The following is a 27,899-nucleotide window of genomic DNA, read 5'->3' as shown; positions in this document are numbered from 1 at the left end:
ACTGCATTTACTGAACCAGCCACAGTATCAGAAGAACACAAGACATGCTCTGGTCCATCAGCTCCCATCAAACTGGCCAGAGTAGGTATTAGGGTTATTCTTTGACTTTATTCTAGACTTCATAATTTAAAAGAATGTGATAAAAAAAAAAGACTGAAATCATAATTCTAACATTCATACCTTGGATGACAATTGAAATACGTTTTAGCTTTTGATACATCAAAGAAAATTGATGATATTGAGTGATATTTTGTGTGTAATAACCTTTCCTAAAGGAGTTGCTCGGTGTTCAATGGGCAAACCTATTGTTTCAACATTTATGTTTGTAATTCCTGGTCATTTAAGGTACAACCAGGGATGGTTAACAGGATGGAACATTTTTACCTGAAACTCTTTGTTAGTATTTCTTCCATAGAGCTTATTTCAGTGTGTACTGTTCATTGATTATGTTATTGATTGATCTTACTTAGGTGTGTAGAACCAATCAAAAATAGTGGGTTATACAATAAGACATCAATACTCAAGCATAATAGTGATGTAAGAACCCTTTCTAATTTTCTTAGCAGCCACAGAGCAGGTTGATCCTCAGGATGTTGAGGTGGGACATCGTTTCATGAATGAAATGAAACCACCTGAGCAGGGAAAATCATTCTTTGGTTGAACTGTTCACCACTCTGCATATGCAGCTGGTGACGGGCATTGCGTTGTTTTAAGAGGTCAGGAGCAAAAAAGGTCCAGCACTGTGGATGACTGTATATTACATGTTGTTTATGTTTATATGATAGTTGTACATCCTCCTCCAGGGTCCCAGGTTTGATCCCCTGTAATCCCAAGTTGCTCTACCCTGTTTGAAGTGTCTGTGAGCAAGACTCTGAATCCCTACCAGTCTCACCAGAGCGGGGGAATGTTGTAGCAGTGGCCATTTGCCCTCAACTCCGATGACCAGGATTCGATTCACAAATAATTCCAAGAAGATTTCTACCATGAGGAAAGTTTAAATTTGTAGATATCTTTTCTTATTTAACCATGGTCAAAGCCTTTCCCTAACCATAACCAAGTTCTTTTAGTTGTGGAACCTTAACCATAACTTTAACGAAAACCTTTAGAAAAGTTTTTTTGCTTGACTAAACCTGACAGCTGTGAAAATGGCGCGTTCAATTCTTGCTGTTGTCACATAATCCAATTTGTGGTGGAGGAATGTAATCTTGACATAAGTTGAGTTTGTTTCATGAGATCATGTTGCATCAGCTCAAACCTCCAACCAGGACAGTCAATAAAGGCATATTTCATGTTGCAACACACCAATACTCCAGTTCTGGATGCTCACAACGCACATTTTCACTTTCAAACTCAGAAAAGACATTCCTTTGAAACTCTTTATTAGTATTTCTTCCATAGAGATTATTTCAGTGTGTACAATGAATTGTTTGTGTTGTTGATTGGTCTTAATTAGGTGTGTTGAACCAATCAAACTTATACACTAAGAAATCAATACACATACACACAGCTTAGCCCTCAGACAGAGATCAAATCAAAGACGATAGATTTAATGATGTAAGAACCTTTCCTAATGTTCTCAGCAGCCGTAGAGCCGGTTGATCCTCTGGATGTCGATGCGGGACATGCCCTGCCTCTGGCCGATCTGGACCCAGGGGTTGGGGATGGGGGTGATGCTGTCCTTCCCGTACTGGACGGAGAAGGCTGTTCTCCCATAGTGCATGATGGAGGAGTAGTCGTAGGGAGTGTTCAGGTTGTTGGTGCGCTGCTTGTGGAAGTTGTAGGCCATCCGCGGGTCGATGTTCTCCCAGTTGATGCGGACGTACTGGTCGCGGTCGCTCCTGGTCTGCTCGTGCTGGAAGCCCAGAGCGTGGTTGATCTCGTGCTGGATGATGCCGTGGTAGAGGCAGCCCTGCCTGTTGAGAGAGAGGACCTGCATGCCTCCCGCTTTGCCCAGAGACGAGAAGCAGCCGTCTCTGTTCTCGACGCTGATGTAGTCGTACTGGTTGGTACGGGGAATGAAGCGGATGCAGGTGCTGCTGTGGAAGGAATTCATGGCTCTGTCGATCTTCTGCCTCTCCCAGCTGGAGAAGACTCCGCTCACTGTGAAGGGGATCGTCACCATGCCGTCGGAGGCTTTCCTCCACAGGCAGCTGTTGCTCCAACACGTCATGGCGTTTCTGGTTTTGGGTGCCACCAAGTCACCCTCCAGCAGGAACTCACTGGAGCCGTTGTTGGAGGCCAAGATCCTGGTGCCGATGTCTATAACGACGGCCTCGGGGTCGTCGACTTGGACCTCTGACCCGCTTCCTTCCTCCATGAAAGGAAGAGCCCGGGAGAGGCCGAGCAGCAGCAGCAGGAGGCCGAGAGAGGGATTCATCTTCAGGTTTTTGTCTGGTAGCTTCTTGGCTCTGAGCTTCTCTGCAAGGTCCTGGAGATGCTGTGGAGAGACTCCTTGCGGCTCGATGCTTGAGTCTGCTCAGTCCTGCTCTTTTATACTCTCCTTTACAGGTGTGTCTGCTGGAGGATTAAGGGTTGGGGTCCAGACTGCTAGGCCTAAATAAACCTCTGAAGGGAGGACACCACGGACAAACCCATAGTTTCAACATGGTTTGTTATTTCTGCTCATTAAAAGGATGACGAGGGCTGGTTTACAGGGACATATTTATCTAAACACCTGATGATGAATGCTTAAAGAACAATGAAGGAAAAAGAACACATTAAGGTTTCCTTTAAATGATTAAGACCATTTATGAAGCATCAGACTGAAGAGGAGTGTAGAAACTGGTCATCCATGTCAGAGTCACTGAGAGCCGCACTATAATACTGAACTGACATTCACTGTTCATTTTTTCAGGACTTTGTTAATGGCTGCTGGGTTTTTGATGGAGGGTTTTTGTGTTCAGGTAAGAGCAAACCACAAAATGGAGAGAAACATGTTCAGTGAAAAAGATTTTCCATCACTGCAGAAGACTGACTCCAGGATGGAGACTGGTGATAGATATTTCTCTCTATATTTCACTCTGTTCAGTGTTGGATGCTCACAACACAAACATTTTCACTTTAAAACTTGAGTTTCCCTGAAATATCGCCCATAGTTATGAGGTGTGTCCTTTTTCTAGACCTGTAGCAGTGGATCACACTCAAAAACACTGTTCATGAACTAAATTACTTCTAACATCTTTCATTAATGATGGCGCCATATAGTCTGTTTAATCTACAGACTGTGTTTTTGAGTCCGAACCAATGCTCCAAGTCTTGAATGATCCTACTTGGTTTCTCACAACCAAATAAAGTTACTGTAACAGTGGATCTGGTTGAACGTGCTGATGTTGCCTCTCTGTTTCCTTTGTTTATCTCTTTGTTGACAATATTCTCTTTTTGGCAACATCCGTTCTGTTATGTTATGATTAATCATGATGCATTATATATAGTCCCTCATTGATTCTTGTAAGAAATAAAATGAATATTGTGCTTTTTTATAGGAATAACACACTCTCTACATACCATGGTGAGGTAATCAGTGCATGTATGCGTGCACATGTGCTATATATGGATTCCACGATTTAATAGGGTTAGACTGAAGCACTCTTTTGTACACCAGTCAATCCTAAAATTAAATATGGAGCTTAATCCCAGATCAAATGTACGTTGAAGGGCCTTGAATATTGACAATGGATCATTTGTTTGTTTCTGGCTGCTAGCGTTAGTTAGCGTTAGCTAGCGTTAGCAAGTTAGTGGTAGAGGAGGGCTGGACGATAATTCAATATTATCGTTTATCGTCTTTCAGTGGGATTATATTGTGATGATATGGTGATTTTGGGATATCGAGACGCACAATTCTGTCTGAACTGATGAGAACAAGCAAATTTTATTTAAAAACTCAGACAAAATGAAGTATGGTAGGAATATTATGTGAAAATTTGACATAGTTTGACATCACACCAAACATTACCATTCGGTTCAATATGATGAACATTAATTTGATTATTTAATGTGATTTCACTTATGCGAGCCATATCGTCATATATATTGATATAGAAAAAAATCCTTATGATTATCGTGATATTGATTTCAACCCTATCGTCCAGCCCTATGGTGGAGGAATGTAATCTTGCCATAAATTGAGTTTGTTTCATGAGATCATGTTGCATCAGCTCAAACCTCCAACCAGGACAGTCAATAAAGGCATATTTCATGTTGCAACACACCAATACTCCAGTTCTGGATGCTCACAACGCACATTTTCACTTTCAAACTCAGAAAAGACATTCCTTTGAAACTCTTTATTAGTATTTCTTCCATAGAGCTTATTTCAGTGTGTACAATGAATTGTTTGTGTTGTTGATTGGTCTTAATTAGGTGTGTTGATCCAATCAAACTTATACACTAAGAAATCAATACTCAAGCAATAGCAACACACACACACACAGCTTAGCCCTCAGACACAGATTAAATCAAAGACGATAGATTTAATGATGTAAGAACCTTTCCTAATGTTCTTAGCAGCCGTAGAGCCGGTTGATCCTCTGGATGTCGATGCGGGACATGCCCTGCCTCTGGCCGATCTGGACCCAGGGGTTGGGGATGGGGGTGATGCTGTCCTTCCCGTACTGGACGGAGAAGGCTGTTCTCCCATAGTGCATGATGGAGGAGTAGTCGTAGGGAGTGTTCAGGTTGTTGGTGCGCTGCTTGTGGAAGTTGTAGGCCATCCGCGGGTCGATGTTCTCCCAGTTGATGCGGACGTACTGGTCCCGGTCGCTCCTGGTCTGCTCGTGCTGGAAGCCCAGAGCGTGGTTGATCTCGTGCTGGATGATGCCGTGGTAGAGGCAGCCCTGCCTGTTGAGAGAGAGGACCTGCATGCCTCCCGCTTTGCCCAGAGACGAGAAGCAGCCGTCTCTGTTCTCGACGCTGATGTAGTCGTACTGGTTGGTACGGGGAACGAAGCGGATGCAGGTGCTGCTGTGGAAGGAATTCATGGCTCTGTCGATCTTCTGCCTCTCCCAGCTGGAGAAGACGCCGCTCACTGTGAAGGGGATCGTCACCATGCCGTCGGAGGCTTTCCTCCACAGGCAGCTGTTGCTCCAACACGTCATGGCGTTTCTGGTTTTGGGTGCCACCAAGTCACCCTCCAGCAGGAACTCACTGGAGCCGTTGTTGGAGGCCAAGATCCTGGTGCCGATGTCTATAACGACGGCCTCGGGGTCGTCGACTTGGACCTCTGACCCGCTTCCTTCCTCCATGAAAGGAAGAGCCCGGGAGAGGCCGAGCAGCAGCAGCAGGAGGCCGAGAGAGGGATTCATCTTCAGGTTTTTGTCTGGTAGCTTCTTGGCTCTGAGCTTCTCTGCAAGGTCCTGGAGATGCTGTGGAGAGACTCCTTGCGGCTCGATGCTTGAGTCTGCTCAGTCCTGCTCTTTTATACTCTCCTTTACAGGTGTGCCTGCTGCAGGATTAAGGGTTGGGGTCCAGACTGCTAGGCCTAAATAAACCTCTGAAGGGAGGACGCCACGGACAAACCCATAGTTTCAACATGGTTTGTTATTTCTGCTCATTAAAAGGATGACGAGGGCTGGTTTACAGGGACATATTTATCTAAACACCTGATGATGAATGCTTAAAGAACAATGAAGGAAAAGGAACACATTAAGGTTTCCTTTAAATGATTAAGACCATTTATGAAGCATCAGACTGAAGAGGAGTGTAGAAACTGGTCATCCATGTCAGAGTCACTGAGAGCTGCACTATAATACTGAACGGACATTCACTGTTCATTTTTTCAGGACTTTGTTAATGGCTGCTGGGTTTTTGATGGAAGGTTTTTGTGTTCAGTTAAGAGCAAACCACAAAATGGAGAGAAACATGTTCAGTGAAAAAGATTTTCCATCACTGCAGAAGACTGACTCCAGGATGGAGACTGGTGATACAAACCCTCTGATTCAACACGGATCAGATCCACCAAGTCTGCTTTGTCCTTTTTGTTTTGTTTGAGACTGACTGGCACTACATACTGTATGTGCTCCTCATATGTCACATGGTCTAATCCACACTGTCCTGCCTGCTAAACACTCAAACATGATCCAGTCTGAAGTCGAGGAGCTCAACTTGCCTTCTGTCTCAGCATGGCTTCAAATTACAATTAGCTGTTTGTTTCAAGTATTTTTGCCTCCCAGTTACTCACATCTTAGTCATGCAGTGCAAATTATGTTTTCCATTGTGTTAACTGTGGTGGAGGCCGAGAGTTAAGAGAAGCAGCTTGGGACTGAACCCGCCGAGCAATTTTACACTGATTAGCCATTCAAGACAGAAAGCTGTCCAGGCTGACATGAGGCTGCACAGGCTTTAAAAGTAGTTTAGTTAGTTTAGTTTCTGTCTCAGACTGCCTCTGGGGTAAAAATTCCAAAAATAAACCATCATCTTGTACACATGGGAAGATCTGGGAGGGTAAAGCGCAGTGGTGGAAGAAGTACTCTGATCCTTTACTTCAGTAAAAGTACCAATACAGCAATGTAAAAATACTCCATTACAATTAAAAGTCCTGCATGAAAAGTAAAAGTACATAAGTATTAGCAGCAAAATGTAGTTAAAGTATTAAAGTAAAAGTAGTGGTTTGGTCCCTCTGACTGATATTTTATTATATATGACATCATTAGATTATTAATACTGAAGCATCAGTGTGTAAGCAGCATGTTACTGTTGTAGCTGCTGGAGGTGGAGCTAGTTTGAACTACTTTATATACAGTTAGCTAGTTTAGTCCAGTGGTTCCCAACCTAGGGGTCGGGCCCCTCCAAAGGGTCACCGGATAAATCTGAGGGGTCGTGAGATGATTAATGGGAGAGGAAAGAAGAAAAAACAAAGTTCTGATACACAAATCTGTTTTCATTGAAATGAAACCATGTGAGGTTTAGAGGGAAAAATCACTATTTGGTGGAGCTGTTAACAACTCATAGACATCTGAAATGTGACCCGACTACACACTGCTTTTTGTAAGACTTCAAAAGCCAAAAAGGTTGGAAACCACTGGTTTCATCTTTAACAATGTGTTGTATTTTAAAAGCTTGTTATATTATCCATTGTGTCAAATCTCCATCTGAAAAGTAACTAAAGCTGTCAAATAAATGTAGTGGAGTAGAAAGTACAATATTTCCCTCTGAAATGTAGTGGAGTGGAAGTATAAAGTAGCATCAAATGGAAATACTCAAGTAAAGTACAAGTATCTCAAAATTGTACTTAAGTACAGTACTTGAGTAAATGTACTTAGTTACTTTCCACCACTGGTAAAGTGAAAACTCTGTCTGCTGCCCAGCTGCCTTTAAGCAAGGCACTGGACCAGGTCAGGGTCAGAGCTGCTCAGCGGTTAAACCGGCTGAACTGTGGAGTGAAGCAGGCTGTGAGCGAGTCAGCAGCTCGCTCAGCGATCTGTCGCACGAATCACTTCAGGAGAGAAAACACAAAACAGAGAAAACTCCCGTGTGCTGAGAAGAGCTTTGAAGACAGAATGGGGCTCCGTCAGTCTGAAGCTTTTTAATTACGTCGCTTCAGCCTCACAAACGTTAAAGTTCCTCCACAAAATGAGCAGCTCAGCATCACTCACTGCTTCACACACAGCAACGCCATTCTGCCTCCATTAAAGGAATAGTTCACCCAAAAAATGAAAATCCTGTCCTCATCTCCTCCCCCTCATGCCAAATGAAACTCAGGTGAAGTTTGTTAGTCCATATAACACACAGGGAGGCTGCAGCACAGCTTGGTAGCAGCCTTCTCCAAAACAACTGAAGTCAATGGGGACCTGTTCTTTAGAGCTCCAAAACAAAAACAGACAAACAATCACACTGTGAATAGAAAGACCTAGACACCATTATTTGTTTCAAATCAGTCAGCTGTAGTTAAGATTTGCACTAAATGATGGTGTAAATATCCTTTAAACCTTTGAAACCTGCTTTGAAACGCCACAATGAACCGATACTGAAGCTCGTGCTTTAAAATCACAAAGACCAATTTACACTGAATGGAAAGTGCAGAGTGGCAGAAACACTGAGAGAGAAAACCAGAGGATTGTCGGCTTCATCATCTGGATCTGAAGCTTCAGTGTTTCTGAAATCTTCATCACCTTCCTCCCATTTAAACAAACTCTGTTTGCATTTTTAATTGTATCTCTGTTTGTTTGTGTTTTTAGTTGTACCTGTTCACCTCATATATTACCTTTTATTCCTATTTTCTGTTATTGCTGCTTCTGGGTTTTATTGTATGTAAAGCACTTTGTAAACATTGTTTTTAGAAAAGTGCTATACAAATAAAGTTGCCCATGTTGCAAGGATCTGAACACGATTCCTGGAAGCTGAAAACATCCCAGTTCTTCATGGCCTCATACTCACCAGACATGTCACATGTCCCACTGAGCAGGTTTGGGAGGCTCTGGATCTGCTGTACGACAGACAGCCTGTTCCACTTCCTGCTGATATCCAGCAGCTTGGCTCAGCCATTGAAGAGGAGTGGACCAACATCCACAGACCACAATCAACCACCTGATCCACTCTATGTGAAGGAGATGTGTCGCACTGCATGAGGCAAACGGTGCTCACACCAGATACTGACTGGTTTTCACAAAAATGCAAATCTGTAGCCCTAGTCATGTGAGATCCATAGTTCAGAGCCTAATAAATGTCTTTTTTCAAGATAAAACTGCACATGTCAGAGTGGCCTCTTACTGTGAGCAGCCCAAGGCACCTGTGCAATAATGAGCTGTTTAATCAGCATGTTGATATGCCACACCTGTCAGGTGGATGGATTATCTTGGCAAAGGAGAAGTGCTCACTAACACAGATTTGTGAACAAAAATTTGAGAGAAATAAGCCTTTTGTGTGCATAGAAAAAGTCTTAGATCTTTTATTTTGACTCATGAAAAATGGGAGCAAAAACAAAAGTGTTGCGTTTATATTTTTGTTCAGTGTATAACAATAAACAGCCTATAATTTGCTGTTGTTGAATGAAAACCATATTAATATTATATAATAGTATATTATTAAGGTTCACACTGATGGATGTTTGTTAGAAGAATATATAAGAAATAAGAAGAAATAATAAAAATAATATTGAAGCGCTACATGACAATGAAAAGCAAAGAAAACCCAGATGAAGAGCAGCAGGCTGGGTAGACGCACAGCGAGCTCGTCCAGCAGCTCAGACAGAAGCAGCAGAGTGACGCTCAGCTGTGTTGGAGCGCCACCTGCTGGCTGACAGACTCACTGCTTCACATCACACATGTTTTGCACATGGAAAAATCAACACTGTGGGTTTTATGTTTTATGTTTCTAAATGTTTTTTGGGGTTTTTTTTTTACATTGTATTATTTCATTGCATATTTTATTGAATTTTACAGTTTTTATTATTTTATTTTATTAATTTTTAGGTTGTTTAATAGTTTTAGGTTGTTTTTTTGAATTGTTAGTTTTATGAGTTTTTATGTAATTCAGTTCTCTCACAAATGAGATCTTGATCTCAGTGGGATTTTATCTGGATGAGTAAAGGTTGTAATAACATCCTGTTTATACCGGAGGAGGAATTGTGGGGTTTGTAGGTTTTTCACTCAATTCTGAAAACTTTTTCTTTCAATTACAGTGCGGTGGGAACCGAACCCCCAACCTGCCGAGTCACCGCCTTTAAACACACAGGAGCAGGAAACGCTTAAAGGCTCTGGAATGGAAATTTAAGCTTTCTCTATATTTATATCCACATATGATCCAAGATGATTAATGAAGACTTTGTTAAAATGTGATTTTGTTTGAGCGGTTAAATTTAAAGCTTTTTCCATCCTTTTTTCCAGTCAGTTTCAGTCTAACAGGAAACGCATCACATGGGGTCACATGATGCAAACAACCACATGATGAAGAGCCGAGTGAAGAAATGAGAGCTGAGGGGAAACAGAGGAGAACATGAGAGAAAGAGGAGGAATCACTTTAATGTTTGTGGTAAAAAGCATTAAACCAGTCGGCTCCCTCTTGTTTTCTGCTGCATTTGTGAAAATTAATGAAACCTGAATCTTTGGCAAAATGGAAAGAGAGAAGTAAAATGAAGTTTGTTTTGACTGAAGTGTGAATATGTTATGTAAGTATATTTGTGATGAATCCTTTCAAACGCTTCACAAAAAAAAACCCTGAATCGTCTGGCTTTTAAATCTATTTTGCCAAAATTCACAATTCAGTTCTAATTTTATTTATTTCTTCCAAATCATCTGATCTATCTAGATAGATGTTGTCATTCTTCCTGCTTATCAAACACATTGAATCAGTTTATAGTGATGAATGTCTCTGTTCACCAGGCACAGGAACAGCTGGAACAATGAAGACTCACAGGTGCAACATGCTTGATATAATGACTTTATAGAAAATTATTCAGGTTACATTTCATATTAAACTCTTGATTTTTTTTAAAGCCTCCAAAGTTCAATTCCTTTCAGACATTTACCCAGAAAAAAAAAAGTTTCACTAAATACAATCCAATAAATTTTATGAAAATAAAGTTGACAATCATTTCTTCATTGCACACAGCAGGTCTTTGGTCCGCCAAGATCCATCAGCATCCAAGACCTGAATCCCGGATCAGGATCAGGATCCAGGTCCGGAATACAAGGTTCTGATGATTTTCATCAATCTGCCAGACTCTCAACACAGAAACAGAAATCAGGTTTGGAGGAAACAAGATTCTGTGATTTGGTGCAAACTGAAGATTCAACTTTTACTGGCAGACAGAGAAACACTGGAATAAGAAAAGAAAACAGAAAACAGAAAACAGAAACCAGAAAAGAGAAATCAGAAATCCTTCAGTGAAACTTCAACATTCATTACACTGAAGAGTTTTCCTCCTGGAAACAGACCGACAGCCAGAGGCTGAAATTACATTCGGTTTAGTTCATACCTGCATCATCAGATACCATATCATCATTATTATTATTATTGTTGTTGTTGTTATTATTATCATTGTTATCATCAATCATCAGTCAGGTGTAATAAATCCAGATGATTTTCCATCAGAAAAGTTTGATTTTGTTCCTGTAATTCTTCTTGATAAATCAGTTCAGATGAATATTAAACATCTTTCTCTGTGTTGTAGTTCTGATATGAGAACAGCAGACAGCAGATCAATATCCATCACTTCATCAGACATTCTGTAAACAGGACAAACTGAACAGACTCTCTGTTCTCTTAGTGCAGCACATTATCTTCATAGGAAGCAAAACAGAAAACATTACATCTCTTCAACCCTAACTCCACTGGCAACACAAATATTAATCTTTACATCTGAGTGCAGAAACATGAAGAGGCAGAGGACTGTCTGTCTGTTTGTCTGTCTGTAGTCTGTCTGTCTGTCTGTAGTCTGTCTGTCTGTCTGTAGTCTGTCTGTCTGTCTGTCTGTCTGTAGTCTGTAGTCTGTCTGTCTGTCTGTCTGTCTGTAGTCTGTAGTCTGTCTGTCTGTCTCTCTGTCTGTCTGTAGTCTGTCTGTCTGTCTGTCTGTCTGTCTGTAGTCTGTCTGTCTCTGTCTGTCTGTCTGTCTGTCTGTCTGTCTGTCTCTGTCTCTGTCTGTCTGTCTCTCTGTCTGTCTGTCTGTCTGTCTGTCTGTCTGTCTGTCTGTCAGACCGGTCAGTGCTGTCTGTGCAGACATGTATTGATTAACTAATTGATCAATAGGACAGTGGCTGTCTGTGGGAAGCTCTTAACCTGAATCAGTTCTAGTGCAGCATGTTGATTGGACTCCAAACAAGTATAAACAAATATGTGAATATATTTTCTAAATTTCCAACAGCCAAAGAGAAAAAGTATAACAGCTTCACTCTGTTTTATAGGTTCCATATTATTATTGGAGGAATTCAGATTTTCCTGTTTCTATCTAAGCGTCCACTCAGCCGCTGCTGTCGGCCAATCAGGAGCCAGTATTGTGACGACTTAGTCTTCACATTCAAAACATCCTGAAGAACATTATTCTGATTATTCTATGCTGACACAGAACCTGACGAGTGTTTCAGTGTCAGAAGCTTTTCATCTGATGAGAAGAAAACTCTGAATACTAATAATCTTTTGGCATCAAAATGGTCAAATTTAAAGATAGTGAATATAATATATATATATATTAATATCGGCCCTCAGAACCCGGATCAGTGGAACCCAACAGGAAGTGGAACTCCTGAGAGGAAGTCGTTCTTCTTCACGGCTTGTTGCCCAGTTTGAGGAAACGTTGAGACTTCTGCTTCACCATCTGGTGCTGCTGCCGAGCGACCTGAGCCTCTGAGATCGCCTCCTGCAGCTTCTGCTCACACACACACACACACACACACACACACACACACACACACACACACACACACACACACACACACACACACACACACACACACACACACACACACACACACACACACACACACACACACACACACAGAAACATGCAGAAACACAAAGTTAAAAACAGACAGCTAAACCTTTAATACGTTAACAGTGGATATTAAATGTCACTTTAACTGTTTTCTGACACTGAAGTGGAGGCTGAAGGCGAGGTGAAGCACACACACACACACACACACACACACACACTCACACACACTCACCTGGGCAGCGGGGGGGTCTCTCAGGTGGACCGTCCTCACCGGCTCCTGTCCGTCTCTCTTGGGGATTCTCAGTTTCTGTTGCTCCTGACAAAATGAAACAACAGAAACCAATAGAAACGCTGCAGAAGACAATTATAATAATCCAAACTGACAGGATGGTTACAGAGGAAACTAAACTCCAAATCTGTCTGAAAGCCTGAGAGGGTGATGTCAGCAGGCGGTGACATCATCACCTGGCACCAACGTTCAGCCAATAGAACCAATCACAATGTTTGTTTACAATAACTTCCAGGTAGAAACTCGTGGGTCACGTACAATTTAATGTCGCGGAGCAAACTGGGCGAGGATCAACTGAGATAGAGAGAAAATGGTTCAGTCTCGTTGTGTGTGGGGCTGCTGGGTAACGATGAAGAGTGGAGAAGGGTTCGGCTTTTTTCAGATTTCCATCTGTGAAGAGCAAACATGCTCAAAGACCAGCTCTGGATCCAGCTCTGGATCCAGCTCTGGATCCAGCTCTGGATCCAGCTCTGGATCCAGCTTCTGAAAAGGGAGACAGGCTGACTGCTGTATCAGTGGACCAGCAGGGAGAGGGTGCTGTTGGTAGATTTGGTTTATCAAAGACTCTGACACAGAACATTAAACTAGAAATAACGCCTCCTGGTTGTTTGCCTCCACCCATAAACTTTGTTTTATCAATGCAAGCACAGTCTTTATTTATTGAACATATATAATTAATGTGATTATTAGGTCAACTTAAAGGATTTTGGTGTCAAAAGTAAGTGACAGCACTTCCACCGTTTCTGTAGAATGACCCAAGATGGTTTTCTCAGCTACAGTGGTAAGCAAAACATTATGATGTCACAGTGAAGTTGACCTTTGAACTTTTGGATATAAAATGTCATCACTTCATCATTTTATCCTGTTAGACATTTGTGTGAAATTTTGTCATAATTAGCGTATGAATTCTTGAGTTATGGCCAAAAACGTCTTTTGTGCGGTCACAGTGACCTTGACCTTTGACCTTTGACCACCAAATTCTAATCAGTTCATCCTTGAGTCCAAGTGGACGTTTGTCTCCAGGTGTTCCTGAGAGATGGAGTTCATGAGAATGAGACGGACAGACTGAAAACATCTCTCCTCCTCTCCTCCTCCTCGGCTGTCAGCAGCACAGAGGCATGATGAGCTGAGCAGAGGTCAGACAGGTCGGACCACCGTGTTGAACTACAGTTTATATTACAGTTTATATTACAGTTTATATTACAGTTTATATTACAGTTTATATCTTTAAACGTTACAGTTTCAGCTGAAAATAACAACAGAAATAAACAAGTTTGTCGATATCTCCGCAATTCAAATCAATCAGCAGCTGTTCTCCCCAGAAGTGACTGTTAGTGTGATGTCACGGTGACTCAGGCTAGGTGTGTGTGTGTGTGTGTGTGTGTGTGTGTGTTTCTGCTGTGTGTGTGTGTGTGTGTGTGTGTGTGTGTGTTTCTGCTGTGTGTGTGTGTGTGTGTGTGTGTGTGTGTGTGTGTGTGTGTGTGTACCTTGCAGTAGATCTTCAGGTCGGACCCGCTCACAGCTGGAGGTCTGTAGAAATTCTCGAACAGACACTCCCACTCTTTACTGAAATGTCCCACGAAGTCGATCTCCTTCACACACAGCACTCTCCTGTGGGACAGAAAACAACAAAACAACAACAACAACAACAACAACACGTCAACAGGAAACCAGACACAAACACAAAGGATTATGGGTAGACGGCAGTATTACATTACTACCACCTACTACATTTACTACCCATTACAGTTTACTGCAGTAACACACATAACCACAACACCAGATCTGCGGGTAACGGTCACACTGTGGCACCCAGCCTGAGGATTAACTTGATGAAAAAAAAAACTGTCATTTACAGAGACATAACACACTGGAATAATTTACCTTTTAATATCCGCCTAATAAAAAATAAATCATCCTTCAAAAAGATTATGCAGAGGCTTTTATCGGCCTGCAGATGACGGACTGAACAGTAGGAGGTAAAACTCATCAATCTCATTCATTGTATTATTCTCATTCTTTTTAAATATTATCTATATATTGATTTTTAATTAGTATTCCACCTAAATGTACATTCAGTGTTGACTGGCTTTGAATTGTACATTAATTTATTTTCTTTTTTATTTCATATTAATGTAAGCTTTGTATTTTTTTTTTTATATTAATGTATATTGATGTAATTTAGTGTATATTAAGGTAATTTAATGTTTATCATGTAATGTGTTAAGTACAGTATGTCAGGTGTGGAGCCAGGAAGATTAGCTGATGGGGATCCTTTAAATAAACAAATAAACCACCTACTACATTAATGCAGTACTGTTATCATGCTAATAATTACTATCACCAGAAATTACCAATATTTAACTAAGAAATTATTGTAATTATACATTATACATTATAATTACAAATAGCTACTTGATACTATCAGAAATGACCAATTAATTTCTGATCATTTGTATGTAATTACACAGTAAAGGTCTTTGCACACCAAGTCCGTATTTTTCGTATGCATTTTTTTATCCGATAAAAATCGTTACGCACAGAAACCTTGCACACTGAATCTGATGCGTTTTATTATTCTATTCGTTGCGAAAATTCGCAATACGAGAGAAAATGGAGTCGTCATTAAAAAGAAGACCACCAATTACCGTGATCCAATTGATCCTGAACAGCGGCTGGCAGTATGTCTAAGGAGGGACACACACACACACACACACACACACACACACACACACACACACACACACACACACACACACACACACACACACACACACACACACACACACACACACACACACACACACACACACACACACACACACACACACACACACACACACACACACACACACACACACACACACACACACACACACCATGGTTTGGCTATCCAAATTGTGCCATCGGAAAAGTGCGCATAGGTGATCAGCCTTTCGACTGGATTCACAGAGATTCGGGGCGCAGCCTCAAAACGCTGCAACATACAGACGAGATCATGGTCAACAGTCCTGTGATCAGTCTGTTTATCACTTTTCTGTCAGAGCCGATAGCATCAGTGTTTCGAGGCTGTGCCGGAGATCCCGGTAGATCCGGTCGTGCGTAATGGCTAATAACAACAGTATGGTGGCTCTGAGTGGTCAAACGACTCTCTAAAGGCTTTTGACGGATGCGAAAAAACGCAGAAAATCGAACCTGTTCCGAAAACTTTAATGACGGACGAACGTTTCGGAGTCGGTGTGTAAACGTGACTGACACAACGTGAGGTCGTATTTATTTTTAAACGTGTGACAATTTCGGACGAAAAATACGGACTTGGTGTGCAAAAGCCTTAATTATTGTGTAATTAGTGTGAAGTGTTTCCTACCTGTTGGTGACGATGATGTTGGTCTTCCTGTGTCCGGGATGCTCACAGTGATCTCTGAACACCTCGCCCTGCAGCTGCTTGATCTCTGACCGCTGCACACAAACACACTGTCAGAGCAGAGCACACACACACACACACACACACACACACACACACACACACACACACTCTAACACACACGCACAAACACACACACACACACACACACTCTAACACACACGCACAAACACACACAGTGGTGGAAGAAGTACTGAGATGTTTTACTGCAGTAAAAGCATCAATACAACAATGTAAAGATACTCCATTACAAGTAAAAGTCCTGCATTCAAAATCTTACTGAAGTAAAAGTACATAAGTATTGGCAGCAAAATGTACTTAGAGTATCAAAGTAAACGTACTCATTATGCAAACTGTCCCCATTTAGAGAGTTATATTTTTCATAAATTATTGGAATATTAATACTGATTTATTGACATACATGTACATGTAAGCAGCATTTTAAAGTTGTCAACGTGAAGCTAATCTTAACAATTTAGCTATACTTTTGGGTAGTCTAATCTATAACAATGCTATTTTATAGTTATTTTATAAAGGTGATCAAATGTTTTAAATATAAAATATTGATCTGAAAAGTAACTAGTAACTATAGCTGTGAAATAAATGTAATGGAGTAAAAAGTACAATATTTCCCTCTAAAATGTAGTGGAGTATAAGTACAAAGTAGCATAAAATGGAAATACTCAAGTAAAGTACAAGTACCTCAAACTTGTACTTAAGTACAGTACTTGAGTAAATGTACTTAGTTACTTTCCACCACTGCGCACACACACACACACACACACACACACACACACACACACACTCTCCCACTCATAACCACACACACATCTACCATGATGTCATTTCCTTCATCAGAGTCATTTTAATTCATTTTTGTCATTTGATGGATCTTGTTGTTCTGTTGTTGTTTAGACTTTGTTTTCCAGATCAGCTGCTCATCTGGATTTCTTTGTTGTTTTGTTTGTTACTTTTCTTCATGTCGGGGTGAGATGGATCTAGAAATTTCTTGGATTATAAAACTGAGAACTGGAGAATTCCCTAGAGTTTCTGTGAGAACTGGAGCGTGATTTGTTTAGTTCACACAGTGACTGAAGTGAAGCCAGTCAGGTTTTCATGCAGCTGATTCATAATGAACTTCACTGATGATGAAGATTGAGATTTTCTTTCCAGAAGTTATGAATCTACAGGTCAGAGAATAAAAACCAACACCAGCTCTGGATTACTAAAAGGTTTATCTTCATATTTTGGATATTGCTAGTTGCACACCATTACTTGACATACTGTATGCTAAAGTGTTAGCATGTACAACAGAGAGAGATATCTACCACAGATGGAGATATGGAGTCGATCCGCTCATCAGATTTTGGGTAAAGAGACCAACGGGACAAACTAACAAAAAGTCAGAATGGTCCTTGAACACCACTTCTTTTTTCAGTCCAGTTTTTTCAGGTTGTTTTTTTTGGGGGGGTATTTATTTTATTTCTTCCAAGTTACATCAAATTTCTAGGCTATAATAATAATAATTATTATTAACAGCCTAGAAATTTGATCTTAATATTCAAGCAGTGAAGGAAAGAACGGCCATTTGGTGAAATTTGCTCATTCTGCTGTTTCCAGAAAAAGGGGCTGATTGTGGAAAAAGGAAAAGTATGAATATTTTGTTTTCTTACTGTCCTACCACTAGAAGATTATAGGCTTATAAGGTTTATAATTTACTATTTAAAAGCTTGCACAATTGTGATCCAAGCAAGAGGGTTTTTTTGTGTGTGTGTGTGTGTGTATGGGGGGGGGGGGGGTATTCAATATTGGTGGGAAATATCGCAATATTCACGCGATATTCGATAATATTGAACATCCCAGGCCTGTTGCTCAGCGGCCCTCTGCCAGGCCGTGTCTCAGCTGATGGACTGTGGGGATCGAACCTGTGACTTCTAACCTCAGACTGTTCCTGATGTCGTCTCTTTCTAAAACTCCTTTCAGTTACAGCCACAAAATGAAAACTATGAATAAGGAAGGTTTGTTTATTCATCAGGTTTCAACACACTTCACACACTTCACACTGAAGAACACAAACACACATCGACATTCATGGACTTTAAGGCAACCAAAGGGTTAAATTAACGCACAAACACTACAGTGAGTCCTGCTAGATGACGAGTGTCGTAAACCGAGGTCAGAGGTCATGCTGGGGACAGTAACGCCTCGTTTGCATAAAGTTATATCAGTTTATATGCAATTCACAAACTGCATCATATATGTTTACAGGATGAAGAGCACAGCTACAGATATTTATATATATTTATATACAGAAGGTATGAAAGCAATGGTTTAAAAGGTGATGCTACAAACCTTTTACAAAAATATTGCTAACTTCTACAGCAGATACCACATAATTCATTTCTGTGTTTATAGTAAAATATTTTCCACGACCTGCCATTCTAGTTTTGGATAGATTCTAAATTATAAATGGTTATAAACATGGCACACTAGTATATCAGTGTTTCATAAATAAAATGCAAAAATGTTTCATCTAGCAAAAAGTAATACAAAACTGAAAAATCAACAGCGGATTTAAAAAATGCTTTGAGGTATAGAATGACAGAAGATATTTGCTGTGGCATGCAAAAGGTCTTCAGCAAAGAAACCTGAATTACAATTACATGAGAATTACACAATATTTATAGGTAAATTTATTAGTTTACAAAAGCAAAACTCTGCCACACACCCGGCACACAAACTTATACAGATCAGAAATGTAACTGCAGGTGACAAAATAAATCCATGTAGCATTTAGAGAGAAGACTGGTCTGAGACAGAGTGGATAGAAACAGCTTTAAAAGCACTTGGACTATAAAGTTGAACCCTGCTATTCCTCATCATGCTGCGTGGAAGAAAAACAGAGAAGAAGAAAGAAATTAGAGGCTGAAAACAGATGAAGCACAAAGCTGACAGCAGGAAACAAGGCAGATTATTATTTAAAGGGAAAATGAAGCGTTTATTTAAGGAAAGTTCAAGTTGGAATCAGTTTAAAGGGAAGCAGACATTTTTCTGGAATATCTCAAGATTTTTTTTCTGTTTTTAAGCATTTTGAGTTATGAATTCTCAAGATCATGAAAATCCAAATGTTTGACGTCAGAAACTCTGATGAGATGAGAGCAATGTTTTAATGGACAGTCACACTCCTGTACCTGTATGAAGCACACAGTCTGTTTATCTTAACTCCTAATAACTGCTTTACATGTCTGTCCATAAACCTGCTCCAGTCATCAGAGGCCATGGGTCTGTCACAGTAATAGGATTTCATTTCCTTGAGCTTAAAAACTCAAATAAATTTAATAAAATACATCTTGAGTAATTTGAGGGAAAATGTCAGAAACATAAAAAGTATTTCCTGGTTGTGTTTTGAAAGAATTCAGATTTCAACTTACAGAAAAAAGATAAACAGGGAAAGAATACTTGGAGGCCTAACTGATATTTTAAGCCCATAGACTTTCACATGTTCATATGTATTGCCTGATGAATTTTAAATGATATGTGGTATCAAACATAATTTGATAAAATGGAACAATTACGTTTTCATTTGTCTATATGAATGTATAGGGAGGTGAAGTGGAACGCCAGCTCATTAACCATATACTATATTATATTTATATTATATTTGTGTTAGCCATGCTACTGCAGTAGAGGCCGACTGATATGACTTCCAGCAGCTTGGTGTGAAAATACAATAAAGTTCTAAATTGAAAGCTGCTTCAGTAACAGATCAACAGTGAAGGTTGTTTATGAATCTTTTAGAAAAACGTTTGCTCTGTAAATCAGAATGAGAGTCTGTATGACATCATGATATTTAAAGGAGGAGACTCAGACCGTCTGAGAGGAACAGAGAGGCTGCAGCAGAGCAGACCGGCTGCCTGTGTGCTTTTACATGGACTCCAGCTGTACTGTCTGCTTTCACTTGTTTAGAAATGCAGTGATTTGGTAGCCTGGTAAGAGCGTCCTGATCACATGACCTCACATTCTGTTTCGCTCCACGGATCAGTCTGGACCTCTAGCCGCCCACATCCATTTCCTGACATTGCAATGTAACCGGGACAATCAGGGACTGTGTCATAGTTGATGATGTAACCGGGCCAATCAGGGACCGCGTCGTAGTTGATGACGTGAAATCCAGGCCGCCGCTGGCAAAACAGTAATGGCGTCTCCCGAAGCGAGGAGCGGTCACGTTAACGTTAGCAGAGTAAGAGCCTTTTCTTTCACCGTTCTCTTTGCAAAGACGGCAAAAATCGTTCACTTCTGTAGAAGACATGCTTGCTAACGTTACCGTGTTTATCCCGTGTATCCACTGAACAGTGCACCGTGATGACATCACATGTTTTGTTACGCTGATTGGCTGAAGGAGTTTGTCTGTCAAGGCAAGAACTCCCGCCCACTGAAATGGATGTGGGCGGCTAGAAGTCCAGACCGACCCGTGGAGAGAAACAGAATGTGAGGTCACGTGATCAGGATGCTCTTACCAGGCTAGTGATATTGTACAAAAAGTTAATTTGTTGTTTAATCAGTTGCATTGTGGGAACACACATGCGATGTCACTGAGTCTGTGCCACAGCTGGCCTGCTGTTAGTGAAGTGAAAACACAGTGAAGAGAACCAAACCTGGAATAGGTCGAAGCCCTGCGACTCTGTCTGGTCGTACGGTCTGATGACGCCGTCCTCCCTGATCAGCCTGACCGGCCGCAGCTTGGTCACTTCCTCTGTCGACTCCGCCACCCTGACCACACACACACACACACACACACACACACACACACACACACGTACGTCAGCCTCCTGACAGCGGCTCAGCTCTCAGCCTACAGGATGCTGCTCAGTTTCATGGTGGGAAACTACGACCGGACAGTTTTTCCTGCTCTGCCAGGAAACCGACCGTCACCACTCTGTTCTACTGTAGAGATCTGGCTGGCAGCTTAGATAAGGAAAGTGACTGGAGAATTTGTTGCCTGATATCAGACTGAACTGTCAGCTCGTTCCACTCCATCTCCATCTTCAGTCTGACATTGCCTCCACTCTAACAGATTTCCGTGGGGGAGGGGGATTCGATTTTCCCTAACCAATCACTAGAGACCGACGTATCCGCCTGAATCTAACGTCATTTTAAGTCGACTGATGTGAAAAAAGCATCTCTGCTTTGAATAAATGCCTTCAAAGCAGAGAGCTGTTCGGAGTTCAAAGTAATTGGTACTTTTAATGGATTCAGAACAGCCTGGATAGCAGCGTCCATCTTGTCTACAGCGTCTCCATTGTTATTGTTATTACTTGGTTCCGGCGCACAGCTTGACAACGGCGTTAGTCCCGCCCGTGGCTCTGATTGGCTAATCGTTAGTCCCGCCCGTGGCTCTGATTGGCTAATCGTTAGTCCCCCCCAGCGCTCATCGGATCGATCATTTTTCAACCGAGAAACCTCTGTTTCATGTCACGATGCCAGACCAGAATCAGTCAACTGGTGGAGTGGGCGGAGTCAAAGGTCTGGACCCAGGCAAGAGAATTTGGGGATTTAGCAATCACTGTGGCTTGTTTTCTGCCCCGGTTTCTGCATTCACACATCACTGCTGCCAGACAAACGACAAGGCTGCAAACAATGAACGAATGAAGAGCATTTCTCATTCAATAATTTCTCACAGACACCATGTATTTTTTTTTTATATACGATGGATTTTCTCTAACAGGTTTCAAAAGCATGAAAATCCCTCAACATCTACAGTAAATTACCATGGAAACTTTTACATTAACACTAAAACTGCAGTGAGCTATGCGGCGGCAGCAGTGATACATGATCCCTATGCTCTAAGACAGTCATAGGCCATAGGAACACAATGCGTTAATTATGCGTTAGTTAGTACCCATAATCCTGAGCTCATTAGGACTTTTGACAAGCAGGTCTAACACATGACCCAAAATTTAGACCTGGGTTGACATTCAGAGAGAAAGTGAAGCAACCGATGCAGAAAATCTCTTTGCAAAGGAAGATGCTTTGTCAGGTGGTGCAGGCAGCGCTGACCAGGCGCCACAAGCAGCCGCATTCTCCAACTGAGAAGGACGGCGCCAGACAAAACAAATCAAACTAAAGGTCAAACAGGCGAGGCCAGAGTTGCAGTGAAATGTGCTTTGCTGGAATATCTCACCTTTCGTTACCTCTACAGTGAAAGCATGGAACAGTAAGTTCATCAGGTTATCCAGAATCGAGCGAGTGATTACAGTGAAGGATGAAGATTACATAACAGATGGATCTTCGGTACTGTGGAGGCGGGGGGACGGGGGGTCACCGGGGGGGGGGGGGGGGGTTCACCGGGGGGCGGGAGTAGTTTTGGGGTGGGGTGAGGTGAGGTGTGGGTGTATGAAAAGCAAAGTTGACAGACGAATGATAACAAACAGTAAATGTTTGCTTGGCTGCTTTAAGAGACATGATCCAGGCCGTCTGTCTGATTCAGCTCCACAAACAGCTGAAAGTACTGTCAGAGTTTTTAATCAAACTGACACCTGCATTCATCTCCAACCATATAATGTTGCCTATAATCTAACTTTAAAGCTGCAAACTTGCAAGACAAGTGCAAAGTTTTAAGGAAATTAACCTAAACAAATAACTTCAATTAGAACCAGCATTGCTGCTGATGTAAACACAGATGACCTCAGCAAACCCTGTAAAAAAGATGTAACCATGGGAAAATTCACTTGTATTACATTAACTGAGCTTTGCAAGACTGTCACTGAGTGTAACTCCTCCACCTCATGTATTGACCCTGGACCTACAGCATTTTTTAAGCGGGTGTTCGACAGTGTTTCAAGTCATGTCCTGAAGATTATAAATACATCCCTTCAAACAGGCATCTTCCCAGATGCCTTCAAAACAGCTGTTGTAAAACCCTTACTAAAGAAACCCAACCTAGATGGTAATGCACTGACCAACTACAGGCCGATATCCAACCTTCCATTCATTAGTAAGATACTTGAAAATGTAGTTTCAGTGCAAATAAACTCCTTTCTTAAAGAAAATAATATCCTGGAGGAATTTCAATCAGGCTTTAGAACAAACCACAGCACTGAAACTGCTCTTACTAAAATAATCAGCGACCTCAGACTAAACTCTAATGAAAATAAGGTCTCAATTCTTGTCCTCGTAGACCTAAGTGCAGCGTTTGATACGATTGACCATGATATCTTAATCAATCGTCTTGAAAAGTCGGTTGGTCTCTCTGACTGTGTGTTAAACTGGTTCAAAACTTACATCAAAGGGAGAAAGTTTTACGTCAGTCTTGGAGATCATGTGTCTGAGAAACATGACATCTGCTTTGGGGTTGCACAGGGAGCCTTGGTCCGTTATTATTCTCACTATACATGCTGCCACTTGGTGACATCATTAGAGAGCACAATGTATGTTTCCATAGTTATGCGGATGACACGCAACTGTACATCTCTGCTGAACCAAATGATGCTGCAGCTATAAACTCCATTACTACATGTCTTTTGGCAATAAATAAATGGATGAGCAAAAATTGTTTAAAGTTAAACGAGGACAAAACTGAAATCCTACTAGTCGGCCCTAAAACAAAAAGGGAAATGCTGTTTAATAATCTGGGAACATTGACTCCCTGGATTAAATCTGAGGTTACAAGTCTTGGTGTTATCCTAGATTCAGATCTAAGCTTCAAGTCCCACATTAACAAGGTGAAGAAAACATCATTTTTCCACCTTAGAAACATAAAGTACTAAAGGCTAAAGTACGACCATTTATAAATCAAAAAGATGCTGAAAAATTGATTCATGCCTTTATTTCAAGCCGACTCGATTACTGTAACGCACTTTTTACTGGTCTCCCGAAAAAAACCACTGAGAGACTTCAGCTCATTCAAAACTCTGCAGCTCGGCTATGAACCAGAACCAAGAGCAGAGAGCACATCAGTCCAGTTTTAGCTGCTCTGCACTGGCTTCCTCTAACATTTAGAATTGATTTTAAGCTCCTCCTCCTTATATACAAAGCCCTTAATGGGCTGGACCAAGCTACATCTCTAACTCCCTTGTTCACTACTTGCCTTCAAGAACACTGCAATCATCTGCTGCTGGTTTATTGGAGGTTCCCAGCAACAGCCCAAAGAAAATCGGGGATTCAGCCGTTGTCAATTACGCCCCAAAGCTCTGGAACACTCTGCCTATAGATATCAGGGAAGCAGCTCACTAAGTATTTTTAAAAGAAAGCTAAAAACGTATCTCTTCCCTTTAGCCTTTAACTAGCTACGACTTTCCTGATACAGGCCTTAAACTTTTTTTTTTACACTTTGCTTCGCACTTATGCACTGCTGCACTTCTTTTAAAATGTTGTATTTTACTTGATTTTAATTATTCTATGTACTCTATTTCTTAACTTTATTTTTATTATTATTCAGTGGGTTTTATTTTCCATCTTATGTTATGCTCATTCTGTCTATTTTCATGTATGAAATGTCTTTGTTGTAAAGCACTTTGAGCTGCATTTCTTATATGAAAGGTGCTATACAAATAAAGTTTATTATTATTATTATTATAAACCTCCTCACACCTAAATGTCTTCTTCTTGTTGTGGGGGGTGGAGAACTTCATTACCCTTAAATCCTGTGTGGTGAGGTCAGTAAACTAAATGTCTTCTTCTTGGGTTGGAGGACGTACCACAGAACTTGAATTTCTTGAACTGTATTGTTCACCTTGTATATAAATTATGTTGCAACGTCTTTGAGAGCCTGTGATGTCAACCTCTATGCAGATGACACTATTCTGTATTGTTTTTCACATTCTACATAAGCTGCCATTTTTCATCTGCAACATGCCTTCAGTGCTTTGCAAAATCACTGTTAGATGTTAAATTGGTGTTAAATGTACTTTTTTCTAGAGCGAGAAATGCTGATTATAATGATCTGCAGCTCTGCACCTTAACTGTATTGAATGAGTTGTTGTGAAGTTGCTGGTGAATTTTGGGATGAACTTGGCGCTATGGGCGGTGGACAAAAAGTTAGTTACTATTTAGAAATGTTCTGATTGGTCAACAGTTGTGGTAGAAGAAGAAGAAGCACGCCAAACTCAGCATGGCTGTGCCATGCGCTCATTCAGTCAGTCAGCCAATCCCTGAGGAGAGAACAGACGAGGGGAGAGGGGGCGGGGCCTGGAGGAATGCTTGGTGTTCTATGTGACTTTAAGACAAAGCTTTTCTTTAGAGTGTACAGGATTCATAAATTTGAAATGTTTAGGAAGTGTACGGGTGCGTTCAGACAACGCCTTTTGCACGTGTTTACAAAGCAATGCACTGCAAACCTGCTAAGACTTGAGAAGCGTTTTTTTTTTTAGGCTAACTTAGCTAGCGTTTAGCTAGCGTTAGCCTAGCTTGCAGACACCGTTCAGTGTTTACACTTCTTGGAAACACTACCTTATCACTGAAATCATAAATACACAGTTAATCCCCATTGCCTGTTTTTTTTACATTCAGGTCGTGATAATTCTTGAACTGCAAGCACAAGCTCATCCTCCATGTTTGTTTTGCGTTACTCATGTTTATTGCTTATTGGATGACGCACGGCACTCCCAACACTCGCTCTGCACAAAACTAGAAGTAGTTTCAAATACAGAGCGCTTATAAAAATGCGAGGTGCGTCACTTTGGCAGAGGACAGCGCTGATCCTCTCAGCATGCCGCTGTGTAGAAAACTATGAAAAGGAGCGAGCTGCAACATGCTGATGTGCAGAAGGCGTCTGAACGCACGCTGTGTCTGTAGTGAAGGGAAGAAACTGTCGGCTCTTTCCTCAGGTCGGGTCTGTTCATCTCACAATGCTGCGGCACAGCAAGGTGGGTGGGGCTTGCAGGGGTGGGGGGGGTGGTCAGGGGGGCGGGGTTACTGGCAGCGTTAAAGTGATGGAGAGGTGTGTGAATGTGGAGCGTTAATCCAGTCACTTCTCTCTGGCTGGTCACTGAGCACAGCGGTTCAGTATGGAAACACACGATGGATGAAAGTCCTTCAGTTTCTACACAATGCAGAGACTTACCTGTCTGTCTGCGACCTGCAGGGAAAACACCTCATGCCAGCACGTTTCCTAGCAAAACTGCAGTCTGAAATACATCTTAAAGCTGCTCTCCTCAATCTTTAGCGCTTTCATTTTGATAATGAGGTGAGGCTGTGTGTTTTCCTAAAGGTTCAGCAGTGTTTCCTCTGCAGCCGTTCAGCAGCACGTCACCACTGCTCGGAAATTAGCAAATCATTATAAGCTTCTCTCATAGTAAGTATGTAAATCAATGACAGTATCTAGGATCCTCTGTTCTGCTGCAACCTGCAGCAGAATCAGAACTAGAAACATAATGGAACCAAAACTAAAATTAGCTCTGAAGCACCAAATGACAGAGGAAACACTGCAGGAAGTTCAAAATTTAAACTCTGTAGCTACTGATGGAGCTCAACTCCAAGAATAGGACTTCTACCTGCTGACTTCATGTGATTAGTGATTAAGGAGCGCTGCTTTAATATCAGTATGAATGAGCGGACATTCCCTCAAATACTCACACAACAAAACAACAACAAAAAAACAACAACACTTCCAGGCATTAACTTATGAGACAAAAAAACGAAAGCAGAAAATGTCAAAATTAGTCAGCGCACAAGAATAAGAACAGAAGAGACAACATGGTTATGGAGAGCAACAGAGACACACAGTTCATTAAGCACGTTACACACTACATGACATGTTCAACACAAAATACTACAAACAGAATGAGCACCGTGTCGCAGACTACCAAGTTAAAGAAGATGGATTTAAAGAAATTCACACAAAACACTGTGCAAAAATATTTCAATACTACCAAAAAAATACAGAAATTATAATATGACACATTAACTGAAGTAAAGGAAGTTTTAAGGGGCGCTTGTTTCGTACCTCTGGATGCCCTGGAATGTGGAGCTGGCCATGTCCACGATCCCGCCGGTGGGCCGGGCCACCACCCCCACCAGGCCCTTCCCGATGCCCTTAAAGAAGCCGGCCGCTCCCTCCTTCTTCGCTCCTGCAGCCACACAGAGTCACTCAGTTTGAACTTTTAATGTTTACAAGGCTACAACGTTTACACCTGGATCTCAGTGCAGCGGCTTGGAGAGGAAGCTCCGCCCCCTTCCTTTGATTGACAGCCTAAGTCGCAGCGTGTCAGGATTGATTGATGGACTGCAGTCAGGTGTTGGTGAGGAAACTTACCCTCCACAGGTTTGGTGACGATGCCTGTGACTCCGCCCACCACGCCCTGCGGGGAGACGAGAGGCGGTCAGGACCAGAGGAGCTGATGCTGACTTCAGACGGGATGGTGAGGTAACACCAGAGAAACCCACTGAGCGGCAGTCGTGATTTTTATCTCATCTCTGCTTTAGCTCTCATAAAGCCCGGTTTTACCAATCAGCAAATTATTAATTTTATTTTTATTTAACCAGGAAAGGCCCATTGAGATTAAGAATCTCTTTTTCAGGGAGACCTGGCCAAGACAGGCAGCAGCATAAAGGAAGGAATCTGCCTCTAATTCTCATTTTGGATTTAAAAGCATGTAATGAGATGAATTCATTGAGTTTCAAGTCATTCTGCAAAGTATTCCATGCCGAGGGAGCAGGATACACAAATGCCCTTTTTTCAAATTTCTGTACAGGCATTTGGGACAGAAAGCATAAAGAAGTCCTGAGAACGCAAAGAGCATTTTCTGCGTGATAAAGACAAACACAGCATATTATCTAGGTGTGTAACAACTCGCTGATCTGAACCGATGCATCAGGCTTAATGTTTA

The 27,899-nt window shown here is 41.5% G+C and overlaps 3 protein-coding genes across 3 annotated transcripts in view; all 3 read right to left on the bottom strand.

The window, feature by feature from the left end:
- Nucleotides 1–1,576: 1,576 nt before the first annotated feature.
- Nucleotides 1,577–2,380, bottom strand: LOC139654604 (hatching enzyme 1.2-like). The gene has a single exon (XM_071531723.1). The coding sequence runs from the start codon at nt 2,375–2,377 to the stop codon at nt 1,577–1,579; it is 801 nt and encodes a 266-aa protein (XP_071387824.1). The 5' UTR covers nt 2,378–2,380.
- A 2,119-nt stretch (nt 2,381–4,499) lies between these two features.
- On the bottom strand, nt 4,500–5,303 carry LOC139654599 (hatching enzyme 1.2-like). The gene has a single exon (XM_071531718.1). It carries the CDS (start codon nt 5,298–5,300, stop codon nt 4,500–4,502), a length of 801 nt encoding a protein of 266 aa, XP_071387819.1. The 5' UTR covers nt 5,301–5,303.
- A 5,059-nt stretch (nt 5,304–10,362) lies between these two features.
- LOC139654606 (intermembrane lipid transfer protein VPS13C-like) overlaps nt 10,363–27,899 on the bottom strand; it is a gene marked incomplete at its 5' end in the record, with an annotated part of 47,019 nt that continues 29,482 nt past the window's right edge. The window contains 7 exon segments of the mRNA XM_071531724.1: nt 10,363–12,295; nt 12,594–12,677; nt 14,138–14,261; nt 16,018–16,109; nt 20,730–20,844; nt 27,017–27,140; nt 27,326–27,371. Of these exon segments, the coding sequence (XP_071387825.1) occupies nt 12,194–12,295; nt 12,594–12,677; nt 14,138–14,261; nt 16,018–16,109; nt 20,730–20,844; nt 27,017–27,140; nt 27,326–27,371 (687 nt within the window).

The sequence above is a fragment of the Centroberyx affinis genome, unplaced genomic scaffold (genome assembly GCF_046629955.1).
Source record: "Centroberyx affinis isolate AG114_WGS23_722 - 3 ecotype Tasmania unplaced genomic scaffold, CSIRO-AGI_Caff_v1 ptg002118l_1, whole genome shotgun sequence".
NCBI classification, from domain to species: Eukaryota; Metazoa; Chordata; class Actinopteri; order Beryciformes; family Berycidae; genus Centroberyx; species Centroberyx affinis.
This window is presented reverse-complemented; position numbering and strand designations above follow the sequence as displayed.

Bases quoted from the DNA above. Each gene is read 5' to 3' on its own strand.
- LOC139654604 (XM_071531723.1), bottom strand. From the start codon at position 2,377: ATGAATCCCTCTCTCGGCCTCCTGCTGCTGCTGCTCGGCCTCTCCCGG.
- LOC139654599 (XM_071531718.1), bottom strand. From the start codon at position 5,300: ATGAATCCCTCTCTCGGCCTCCTGCTGCTGCTGCTCGGCCTCTCCCGG.